General features: G+C 42.2%; 1 protein-coding gene across 4 annotated transcripts in view; it reads right to left on the bottom strand.

Moving 5' to 3' along the window:
* The window catches only part of Fmn1 (formin 1), a 377,899-nt gene that overhangs the window by 109,640 nt on the left and 255,972 nt on the right, over positions 1-12,287 (bottom strand). For all 4 annotated transcript variants that reach the window (NM_001447270.1, XM_087651256.1, XM_087651258.1 and 1 more), the window contains 3 exon segments: positions 2,754-2,874; positions 9,398-9,457; positions 10,599-10,745. In NM_001447270.1, the coding sequence (NP_001434199.1) occupies positions 2,754-2,874; positions 9,398-9,457; positions 10,599-10,745 (328 nt within the window).

Here is a 12,287-nt window from a genome sequence, read left to right as displayed (position 1 = left end):
TCTGTCCAGAGACCTGGGGCCTGACACTACTTGAAACTTGCTAATCACATCTGGTTTAGCTTTAGACATTTTCTGGGATTTTGCCAGCAGCTACGACATTTTAATGGCTACAATAAACCTCAAAGCCTCATCAAATCTTTGGTGTATGTGTGAAAATTATGTCCTCCTCAATTAAACATTCAATCTGGGTTCACACCAAGGCCTTATGGAAAGGGAGGTGAAACTGAATGGGGACTGGAGATGAAACGGACCGCCTTGATCCCCGCCATCTCGCCAGATGCTATTTAGAAGAAAAAGAAATTCATTAGAGAAGCCAGGCTCTGTGTTTTCTTTAAATATTTACTGGGTAACTTTCATGTGTCAGAAACACTGGCATCTCTAAAGATTAGCAGGGCATTTTTGTTTAAATATTCAATGTGTGTGGGGTGGGGGGCAGTCTTCCCTCCTTGGTGTTCGTGGGACTTCATGTGTCTGGGGGATGCACAGTGTAGGGAAGGGAAATAGCCCAGGTGATGCTCAGTCTTCCTTCTGAAAGCTCGTCTGCTAGCTCCAGAAGCTCTTGTGGGTCCTCAGAGTGACTGAGGGGAGTGTCAGTGCAGTGTCAGTGGAGACTCGGGAGGCCAAAGTGACACTCAGCTAAATCCCTTGACAAGGTGAGGTGCCCTGGGAAACCTTCCTGTCCACTCCCCTCTCATCCCTTTGCTACTCAACATCAAGCTCATATAGACAAGGACAGCCATGAGGATGCAGGGGAGATAGCCCCTGGCACGAGAGGGTTAAGATCAAACAGAGATCAAGTTTCTTCTCAAACATCTATGAAGGGTCAGGACAAAGGGCTTTAACAAGGGGCAGAGAGACAGGCCTAAGAACTGACTCTAAGGGATGGCCTATATCTTGGATCCCTATTCTGCCATCCGTGAGAGTACCCTGCCTCCTAAGTCTACCCCTGGAGAAGTACAGAGAAGACTCTATGTGAAGGCTTACCTGTTCTGTTTTATTATAATACAAATAGAGCAATACAAAATATCAGAGATAAAGATAAAGCTGTCAGGTCCTTACAAAAGAGCCCACAGTTCACCTATAAGATCCCTATACAAAGGGTCTGTTTGTTTGAATTCATTCTCTCCACACCATCCACAGTAGGAGTGGGTGTGGGGAGGAACCAGAATGCTCCTTAATAATTTACAATGTTAAAAATATTAACTTGTAACCACTATTCGTACTTGAACAAGTTTTATGCCCAAAGTAAAAACAACTTGCTCCCACTTTGCCTCCATGGCCAGACAGATCTCAATGGAAGAACTTTTAATGTTTAGTTTATGTTTTGATGCAAAAATATTCCTGGTTGAAGCTCTTCATTTCCTCAAGCTTTCCTTTTGGCAACGGGGAGGTAGGTAGTGGGGGAAGGGGGAGTCATTTCCACATTAACACACTCCCTGGATTCTCCATAGAAGTGTGTGAGTGGGTGGAGGCAAAGGGGAGGGGGGACAGGATGGGGCCTCTGGAGGGGAAACCAGGAAGGGGAATATCATTTGAAAGGTAAACAAATAAAGTGATTAATTAAAAAAAAGAACACGACCATTTGGTTCAGAGCAGAGCCAAGGCTAGTATTTATATTCCTGGACAAGAAGATGTCTCCACAGTGAAAACACAGGACGCAGAGATGCCAAAGGAAAATTCCTGCCCAAGAGACACATACTTTCACCTTCTAAAAAGCCACAAAAAGAAAGATACAAAGAAAGAAAGAAAGAAAGAAAGAAAGAAAGAAAGAAAAGAGAAGAAAGGAAGAAGAAAAGAAAAGGCAGTTTTCAGGTTTTTGGATTCCATCATTAAAAATGCACACTTAACTGAAATAGAACATTTAATGTGGGTTTTAGAATCATTGGAATTGCCTCAAAAATGGAGTTACGGTACATATGCATATGTAACAAAAACATATCTTTATATATATACGTATGTATGTATGTGTAGTAAAATAAGCTTAGAACATATATGATGTGTTACTTGATAGGCCTGGTCAAAGCAGAAGACACTTGCCTCTGACTAGACAATTTCCCTAAGTCTCAACTTTCTCATCTCCACACGACATTAACATAGTTCCTGCTTATCATGGTTGTTATAAAAATGACATAGGAAAATGGTATGCTCGCAACGAGCACCCACTATTATTAAAGCTGCAACTACTATCGGAAGAAGGAAGATATGGAGTGGGGAAAGAGCAGGGAAAGTGTCGTATGAGGGCTGAAGTTTGAAACCCAGAACCCGGGTTAAAAAGCAGGTATGGTGGTGAGCACCTGTAACCCTGGGAAGGCAAGGTGGAGGGTGGCAGACCCCTGGGGTCCGTTTGCAAACCAGCATAGCCTACTTGGTACAGTCTAGGCCAGTAAGAGATCATGGCTCAAGGACAAAACAAAAAACTAACCCAACATGAGGAGCTACGTCCAAGTCTTGACACCACAGCTGACCGGCGTCACACACAACCATACACACGTGCTTGCTTACAAACCCCGCCAAACACACACAGGTGAGCACACGGGAGTAAAGGGCGATATGGCGAGATGCCAAGTGGTCAACGGCTAAATGGGAGGACTGCGTGGATTTATTGCATGTGGGTACTGCCCAGAGAAGGAGCGGCCCATGAGGGCCACAGGAGCCCACGAGGGAGCTCCATTGCAATCCACTCCACGAGGCAGCCATCAGATGAAACTGCTCGGAGAAGCCGCCCTTGCAACGGTCACAACAGTCCCCATTACCTTCTAGTTGACGCTTCAGTTTTCTCAAATCCTTTATGAGGTCCTCAAATTTGACCTGGGAGGCCAGGAAGAAATCCTGTGGTTCAGGGAGCGGGAAAACACTCTTGTCTGTTCCGGCTTCCTAAAAGACAGGGTAAGCAAGAGAATGGTCTGCTTCCATCTTGTCACTCTGGTTGACATTCCACAGCACCAGTGAGGAAAAAAAATAAGTTCAGTCGCATGGTTAAATAGGAATCGTGGTACTGCTTTCCTAAACCAGGACCCTGTACTTTGACGCTTTTGACTCCATTATGGTATCTTTTCGGTCTTCCTGGCATTGAGATCAGCTGTGGTGCTGGCGTGGGCTGCACCTCGGTTTTACCCCCGAGTGTAAGAAGAAACTGTCAGGCATATTCTAATCTGTTTCTCTCTATTCCCATGGGAAAAGGCAGGGGAGACCCATGAAAGTACTTACACCGAGAGTCCCTGTGTGAGTTACACATGCTAGCAATCAGATAACTCATCTTGGGGTGTGCCAGTGAGTGTGGGCTGGATAAGAAGGCACTGAATGGGAGATGCTACCCCCTTCCTTTACTCATCCTTTCTGCAGCTTAAGCTATGATGAATGTGTGCACACTCTGACTTGTGTGCGTATCAAGTGCATCTAAATGTCGTTGGCTTACTTGAGGACGTAGCTGCAGTCCGTATGGTTGGGTATAGGTTCGAAAAGGTCCACAGTCCTATCTGATGGATGATCTGAGCTGTGAATTAGCTTAAGAGACAAACACTTCAGGCATACTGAAACCTACAGGGAGCCTTAAATATCCTCTGCAGCCTAGACTGCGTTCTCCTGAGTTGTTTAATGTAAGCTCTATCTTGCGTATCTTAGACAGTCTTCGGTTGTTTCTCTCTCTGCACACACTACTTTGCCAGCTTCCTTCACATTCTGTCTTTCCTGGTGCCATTAGGAGTACCTCTAAATGCCAAAGCTGCTTTACAAGGTACTTTATGATCTGGCCTCTGTCTACAGCACCAGCTTTAGATCTGCCTTCCCCCAACTTCAAGTCCTACTCCTGAGCTTTCCTGAAACAAAAGGACAAGCAAGTCTCTTGCCTCTAGGCCTTTACCTACAAAGCTGTTCTTTTTCATCTCCCTAGAATTTCCTCTTGGCTCCTTGCTCATACTCATCTTTCAAGTCTGAACACAAGCAGTACTTCCTCAAAGATTTCTAGGGCCTCCCTAAAGCTGGGTGTTTCTCTGTGTTATCCAAAAGTGTCTGATCCTAGTACCATAGCACAGATTGCTATTAATTTAGAATTTTTAGCTTCAGATTGTATGTCTGATGTGTCACTGGACTATAAACACATCAGTGGTAAGGACTCTGTCTTACACTTGCTATAGTATATAATATCTGACATATCGATAAATGGTTTTGGTTGGTAGGCACCACAGCAAACAGTTCATGAAATATTGCTCTATGAAGTCAGCAAGTTTACCATGAGACACATAACTACTTTAATATATGTATGCAAATGTATATATATTTAGGTTTTGAGAATTGCATACATATATAAGGTGTGTTTGATCAAATCTATTTCCCCTTCCTATGCTCCTTAAAAATTTCCCCTTTCCCCCGCAACTTCATTCCCAATTTTTCATGTATTCTTTCAGTGAGTCCACTTAGTACTGTCTTGTATGCAAAAGCACATAGGATCATTTACTACAGCATGAATAGGCTCCCAGTGGCTTCATCTCTGAAGAAAGGTCTTGTCTGTAAAAGGTAGGACTTTTTGAGTTACCATCCATATTGGGATTTTTGCTTGATCTTGTGAGGTCTTCTGCATGTAGTGTGATACAGACGTCCTGCTTAGAGCTGACCACTCCACAGTACCAGACGTGTAGTTTATGACTATGTTACCCTATAGGTTCAGGAATTGCCTGGCCTCTTACCCTTTCTTTAAGTCAGCAATTCTCAACCCGTGGATCACAACCCCTTTGGGAATTGAATGATTTTACACAGGGGTTTTTAAGACCATCAGACAACATGATGGTCTGATTCATAACTGCAGCAAAATTACAGTTATGAAGTAGCAACATAAATAAATAATTTCATGGTGGGGGTTGCCACAACGTGAAGAACCATGTTAAAGGGTCGCAGCATTAGGAAGGTTGAGAACCACTGCTCTAAGTCTTTCAGGTTCATTTGGATGTTCGGGGAAGGCAGCTCTCTTTTATCAGTACTTAATCCATCCACATTTCTCCATCTTCCTGTATTTATTTTTATACTTTAAGAACTGGAATGTTGTGAATGCCAGGTCTGAATGTGAAGTGAAAAGCCATCTAGGCGCTCACGGAGACCCACGCTGGAGGAATTCTGCTACGATACTCCCTGAGCTGTGTGTCTGCCTCTGTGTGCCTGGCTTCAGGGTTTATCAAAGGTGGAAAAAGAAAAGATGCTGGTGATGAGTCAGCATGGAAGGTCTAGTCAAAGCACTAAGAACTGACAGGTCTCATCTCTGTGTGGTTTTCTTCAGCCTACACAGACCTGTACTTGTACCCAATGCCAGGCAGAAGGAGCAGGAAACTGAAAGGACTCGCCTTGCCTCAGGTCGTTGCTAATCATTACCAACCACTTCCACCTAAGGGAAGAAGAGCTCCATAAATCACACAGCCCCACACTGCCCTTGAGTTCAATGTGTTCTGCAGGGAACACCAGGAGGGCTCTGCACAAATATGGATGGGGATTACTTTATATCTGCAATTATTACATTTTCCTCCAGGAAGGCAATTCCATTGCACCTCATTAACTATCATATGCCATGGACTGATTTCAACCTCTCTATGGAGAATAGATCACTGGATAGAGGCAAATCTGACCTTGCCCAACTGGAATTAAAAATGGCATCTGCAAGCATTCCTCGGGGTAATTCCGCCCTGTAGGTATGTGCTGTCAGCTCCTAGAGGATGCTCAGACATGCCTGCTGCCAAGTTTCCTGAAGCTCAACATCTCTCTCCCACTCCAGAGAAATAAAACCTCACACCTAGGTCTTTACATCTGCCTATTTTGATGGTGTTTACATTATCATTATGTGGCTAATGTTTATTGGACACCACCGAGGCAGACGCTAAAAAGTCAATGTGAATTCTGGCTCTCAAAGGAGCAATGTCAAGATCATTGGCAACTTGTACACTATCCACAGAACAAGCAAAAGGAATCATTGGAGACCTTTAAGGACTCTTCACCCAGGCTTCCAAAGTAAGAGCTTTGAAGATTTTTTTTAAGGATCAGGATACAAGAAAATACTTATGGAAGAAGGGCCATGAAAGAGTGATTGAATGATTGGTTTTATTGTAGTTTCCACTTTTACAAATTCAGGTTCATCATGCATAGTAATAGAAGGTTAAAAAGAATCGTAGCCCTAACATCCCAGAATAATAATGAAATACATTACTATATATCATTCCAGGATTTTTTTTGATTAGTGTTAAATTTATATTTATATGTGTATGTATATATACACTCATATATATGTATATCCGTATATGTGTATATATGTATATGTGTGTATATACACACACATCTATGTATGTATGTATGTATGTGTGTGTATATATATATATATACATATATATATATATGTATATAAATAATACTGGCTGGTTCTGTGTGTGTGTGTGTGTGTATATATATATATAAAAATAATACTGGCTGGTTCTGTGTATCAACATGACACAAACTAGATTTATCACAGAGAAAGGAGCTTCCCTTGAGGAAATGCCTTCATGGGCTCCAGTTGTAAGGCATTTTCTCGATTAGTGATAAGGGGTGGGAGGGCCCATTGTGGGTGGTTCCATCCCTGGACTGGTAGTACTGGGTTCCATAAGAAAGGAAGCAGAGCAAGCCAGGGGAAGCAAGCCAGTAAGAAACATCCCTCCATGGCCTCTGCATCAGCTCCTGCTTCCTGACCTGCTTGAGTTCCAGTCCTGACTTCCTTTGGTGATGAACAGCAATGTGGAAGTGTAAGCTGAATGAACCCTTTCCTCCCCAACCTGCTTCTTGGTCATGATATCTGTACAGGAATAGAAACCCTGACTAAGACATATACGTGCACACACACATATTTGAAACACATGCATATACTTTTTCCTTGGTTTTTTTGAGACAGGATTTCTCTGTATACTCCTGGCTGTCCTGCAACTCACTTTGTAGACCAAACTGGCCAGGAACTCAGAAGTCCACCTGCCTCTGTTTCCCTGCTGGGATTAAAGGTGTGGGCCCTCCTTCGTGTATGCATATGGTTTAGAAGCAGACAAAATACTATCCAGGGCCAGTACATTGTGTCTTAAACACTTTTTATAGCAGTATGTTAGTCTGTTTGATGATTCTAACATGATTCATTTGACTTCAATGTTATCCACTGGACACCTACAAAAAACTCAAGTCTCTGGCTATTATTAATTACCGTAAGCAGAACAGTACTGTGAGTCTTCAGTTATAACTCCCTAGAAAATGTATGCATATTTCCACACCTTTTGATACAGGAGGGCTGAGATCTTGTGAGCACATATGTATCAATTAAGAAAATGTGTCCCCCTGTAAGACTGCTGGATCCCCTCATTTTTAATTCATTGACAATCGCCCATAATGTGATTTACATAGTACCTGGACCATTTTACATTCTCAGAAACCATGCTCAAGGGTTCTAAAAAGCCCCTAACCTCAGCAACACTTTCTTTTTTAATTCTAGAGTGACTGCCCTAATGAGTGTGTTAGCACATCTCACCATGGCTGTGACTACTAAGTATTGATGTTGCACATTTTTGGTATACGTGTTGATCATTACTGTGGTCTTTATTTATATAAAATTAAACTATTTTTTATATGGGTCTGCACTTCCCTGAAATACGTCATTGTGAATTTTCTCCCCAAGACCTCCAAACACGTTATTTCCAGAGAGGAATAATAACACAAAAGACAAAATTTTATAAAAAGACGTGAGTCAGAGGCCAGAGGGATGGCCCTGTCATTAAGAGCATTTGCTGCTCTTGCAGAGGGCCTGGGTCTGCTTGCCACCACCTACACGGCAGCTCCCAACAGCCTGCAACTCTAGATCCAGGGGTTTGGTGCTTGTGCCATTTTCCGGCCTCTGCAGGTACCACATATGTACATGCTATATTTATACACAGGCAGGCAAGCCTCATGTACATAAAATAAAAATAAATGAATCTTTAAAAAAGACTTAAGACAAAGATAGCTGTGGTCCAGGTGGACATCAGAGTCTTGATTCACTTTAAGTGAAGAGCCATTTCTGTTTGATATATTATACTGTATTGGAGGCATGCATAAAAGATTGTGAGATGGTCAAGGGCAGTATTCCTCAAGCTGTGGGGATGTGACCCCTTTGGGAGTAGGACAACTCTTTTACAGGGTCACATATCACATATCCTGCATATCAGGTATTTACATCACAACTCGTAACAGTGGTAAACTAGAGTTATGAAGTAACAGTGAAGTACTGTTATGGCTGAGGGTCCCCATAACATGAGGAACTGCATTAAAAGGCCACATTAGGAAGGCTGAGAACCACTGGTCTAGAGGGAACTGCCTAGAGTCAGGGAGATCTAGACACAGGAGATGGGGTGGGACGTACAGGAATTCTCTGGGAGAGCAGCTTTAGTGCCTCCATGAGCTGGGTAAGCAGAAAAGCAGAAGTGAATGATCTTGAAAACAACTTAGCTGGTGGGTTCACAAAGTGAAGAAAGGAAGCAATAAAGGAAAAATTGTGTTTAGGGATAGTTTTATGAAAGTGCTTAATTCTAATTTATATATAGTCTAACTAAGCAAGGCCAGCCAATGTTCTTGTTTTGTTTCATCCTCAAATTTGACATCTCTAACTTGCTCCCAGATGCATTGTTGGTAGAATTTTTATTATTAAGGGTGCCGGGGGCGGGTAACTTTAACACTCAGAGGCAGACAGAGTGAGTTCAAGTACAGCCTGGTCTACATGGTGAGTTTTGGTACAGCCTGGGATACATATGGTGAGACCTTGTCCCCTCAACGAACTAAACAATAAAGATAAGCGGGCTGGGGAGAGATGAGCAGTTCTGAGAGTTCACTGCTCTCAGAGCATCCAGGTGTGATTTCCAACATCCATGTGCCAGTTCACAATTGCTATAACGGCAGGGGATCTGACACTTCTTTTGGCCTCTGCAGGATCCTGCCCATATGTGGCACACATAAACTCACACAGGCAAACATGCATATGCATGAAAATGTGTATAAATAGATAAATAAGTCATTTTTCTTTAAAAAAAAAAGAAGAATTACAGTGTTTTCAAGATTTGCTCAATGTTGTTTAGTATCTAAGCAGCTCCTGATTCCATTGAGAGTTCAGAAAAAGTCCATAACCTGGTCAGGGGCCATGAGGGGTTTTCTTGAAGCTGTGTTCTACGGTAGATTGAGACTCAGCACCTTGTGTCTTTAGGACACTTCCTCTTCTGAAACCCGGGGTACCTTCGTCTTCACTGGGGGGCTCTCAGATACAGTGCTACACTGGAGGGAAAGCCATCCCTCCATCTATAGCCAGTATCTAATTTCTGCATGCTAGCAATGCAATACATTAGAGGTGAAACCCACTGACAGATGTCCCAGTGCTGTTTCCTACCTGATCATAGTACCGCAGGTAGTACTTCACAACATAGTCCACCAGATTCATCCCATTGTCCTAGGTTTTAAAGAGAAACTCAAATGACAGCTGTTCACAGAAGACCCTGCACGCTTCTCAGTTGAGACCAGAGATCCCAGTTCTTGGCACTTATAATTTATGAGACTGAGTCATATTTCTGTTACAGACTGACCAGATTTTCCTTCCTCCTAGTTTAATCCATTTTTTTAAAAATGCCAGCTTTAAAAAAAAATGACACTCCATCATCTTTTGTGGGATGAAAAATAAAATAGGACAGGTAATCCAGGAGACCTCTAAGATAATGGCAGAGACCAATGTACAAACAAAAGCAAACAAGCGGGCAAACAAATAAACAAAAAACACTGCCCAATATTTCCCAGCATGCTGCCAAGACAGGAGGGGGCGGTAAATGCAGAGGGGAGCTGTGGAATAGAAGAGAAAACCATCCCTCCCTTCCAAGTCTCAGAAAATGTGTGCTCTTAATGGTGTGAAAAAACAATCAGGACCAGCTTAAAAGGGAAGCCAAGCCACTTTATGACCCTGGAAGGCCAGGGGGAGCAGGCCCTCCCACAAGGCAGCCTTTGTGTCCTGTTCACAGGGGTCTAATTCTAATTTGCCTGTGTATTTCCCTTCCCTGGCCCCCCCTCCCCCATGGGACGCCCAGATATGGGCGAGTTGTTTCTAAAAAGGTGGCTCTGCAGGGGTGCGGAGCCAAAAGACAATCAGGCTCAGAGAGCTGACACGAGACCCCAGCCCCAATTGTTTTGGGCAGAAGAATAATTCAAATACTAGACTCAACAGTGTCTGCCACTTAGGGATGAGTAAATTACAAGTGGCCAGTACTGAATCCCAACAGATTCTAACCTCCTCAGGATGACTGCTACACTATGCTGCTTTAGCTTGTATTGCAGTAGCAGTTTAACTCCTAATCACGTATGTTACGGCTAAAATAAAAAAATGGACTTTATCGCTGAACATGAGGTCTGATCTGAAAAACCTACTATTTTCAAGTCAAAAGGAAGTGCAGAAGGGTAAAACAAAACTACACGCTTTCAGATAAACGATTACCACTAGAGGAAAGGTAAGATAAATGGGTCAGTCTGTAATATTTGGTTTTAAATTATAGGTTCAGAAGAAAAATAACCATAGCACATAGACAGTGAGAAAAGTAAATAAATACCCGACTTTTGACGTCTTTGAGTTTGGGCAGAATTTCTAAACTATATCCATCTGCTTGCCCTCGAGTCCTATTTCCTCCATTCATATAATTTCCAAAAGCCAGAATGAGAGCTAAGATATCCTTCACACTCTTCATGTGCAGCAGGCCCTGCAATGGCAAACACCGGTTAGCACGGTCTGAACCAACCACAAACACAGTCATATTTGCTCCTCAGCTAACGCTCCTTAAAGTGCCCAAGTCCTGCTAAGTGGCTTGTTACTAGTTGTAACAACGGTTGGCAAATACAAGATACATTTCACTACAGCAGTGTGCGTGTGTGTGTGTGGTGTGTGTGTGTGTGTGTGTGTGTGTGTGTGTGTGTGTGACAAACGGCCACAATATCCTACTTGTGCAACAAAGTTCTAAGCACGGTATGATCTGATGAGAGGGGTGGAGCCTTTGTGTTTACTTTTCATTATATCAGTTTCAATATTGAGAAAGTACTTATAGGTTAGTCACAGAATGTAGCTAATTTTTGATAACTTCTAAAGTTATCACATATCTTTTCAGGATACCTTTTGGGACTACAGACCTAAATACGAAGAGCATATTAAAATTTAGGATAGATGCAGCAGCAGGAATGGATGTAGTCCTCAGAGATGAATTATGCTAATGATGTACTTTAAGGTCAGAGGTCATATTCATTAAGTCTTTTCAAAATGTATCTTCTCAGGGAGTTTGCTTCATATTTATTAACTTTCACAGCATTACACTGGTAAGAGTTCTCTTTAGCTTCCTATCTCATTCATTTTTTTTTCTCTTTTATGTTTCCTTCAAGTACAAACTTTCAAACAGAAATTCTTTTTATACTCTTTTTATATTTAAATTCTTTTTATATTCTTTATTTTTCTTTTTTTTTGCTACATTTACTTGTGTGTGTGTGTGTGTGTGTGTGTGTGTGTGTGTGTGTGTGCACATACGGAGTGGTTGTGGGTATGTGCAAGCATGTGGAAGTCAGAGGACATCTTGCAGAAACTGGTTCTTTCCAACTCAGACCATCAGCCTTTGTGGTATGTGCCGTTACCTGCTGAGCTATGTTACCAGCCCAGCTTTGTCTTCACTTATTTTAGGATTAAAAATAGTAATAATCAAAGTTCAGGACTAGGTAGACTTCTTTAGTCTCTCAGGGATTATTAGTGTGAGTATCATATTTTGGAAATGGTTGTTCTTTTTTCATTGAAAAAAATCTCTTATGCGGTGGCGGGGTAACATGCATCCTGATAAACAGTGAAATATTACAGACTTGTGGAACTTACTTGCCTCGTGAGCTTAACAACATGGGTATCAGTTAAAAGGCTGGGGTTACAATTTAGCTTTATCAAGTACAGAGTGCAGTGGACACAGAAATGTATGTACCACTCACTCATGATTACAGTTACTTCAAGCCTCCAGAATCTTTTCATTTTATGATGTAGACAGATTTCATAAGCTCATGTGCATGGGTTCCCAGTAAAATCTGTTTATGATTTGAAGAGTTGAACAGGAATCAAACTATGCTGTTTTACTTTCAGTTTTTGGTGCCGGTGTGTACATGGTGAGATACTGACATCTTTAAAAGAAGAAATCTGTAAAAAGTTTTACTTTCCCCTCTTCTGTCTTTTCTTCAGTTCAGATCTCCCTGGTCCTTTTCCCCCTATCCTCCTTATACTT

The sequence above is a fragment of the Rattus norvegicus genome, chromosome 3 (genome assembly GCF_021556685.1).
Source record: "Rattus norvegicus strain SHRSP/BbbUtx chromosome 3, alternate assembly SHRSP_T2T, whole genome shotgun sequence".
Taxonomy (NCBI): Eukaryota; Metazoa; Chordata; class Mammalia; order Rodentia; family Muridae; genus Rattus; species Rattus norvegicus.
The sequence above is the reverse complement of the archived record's forward strand: the minus strand, read 5'-3'. Positions and strand labels throughout refer to the sequence as shown.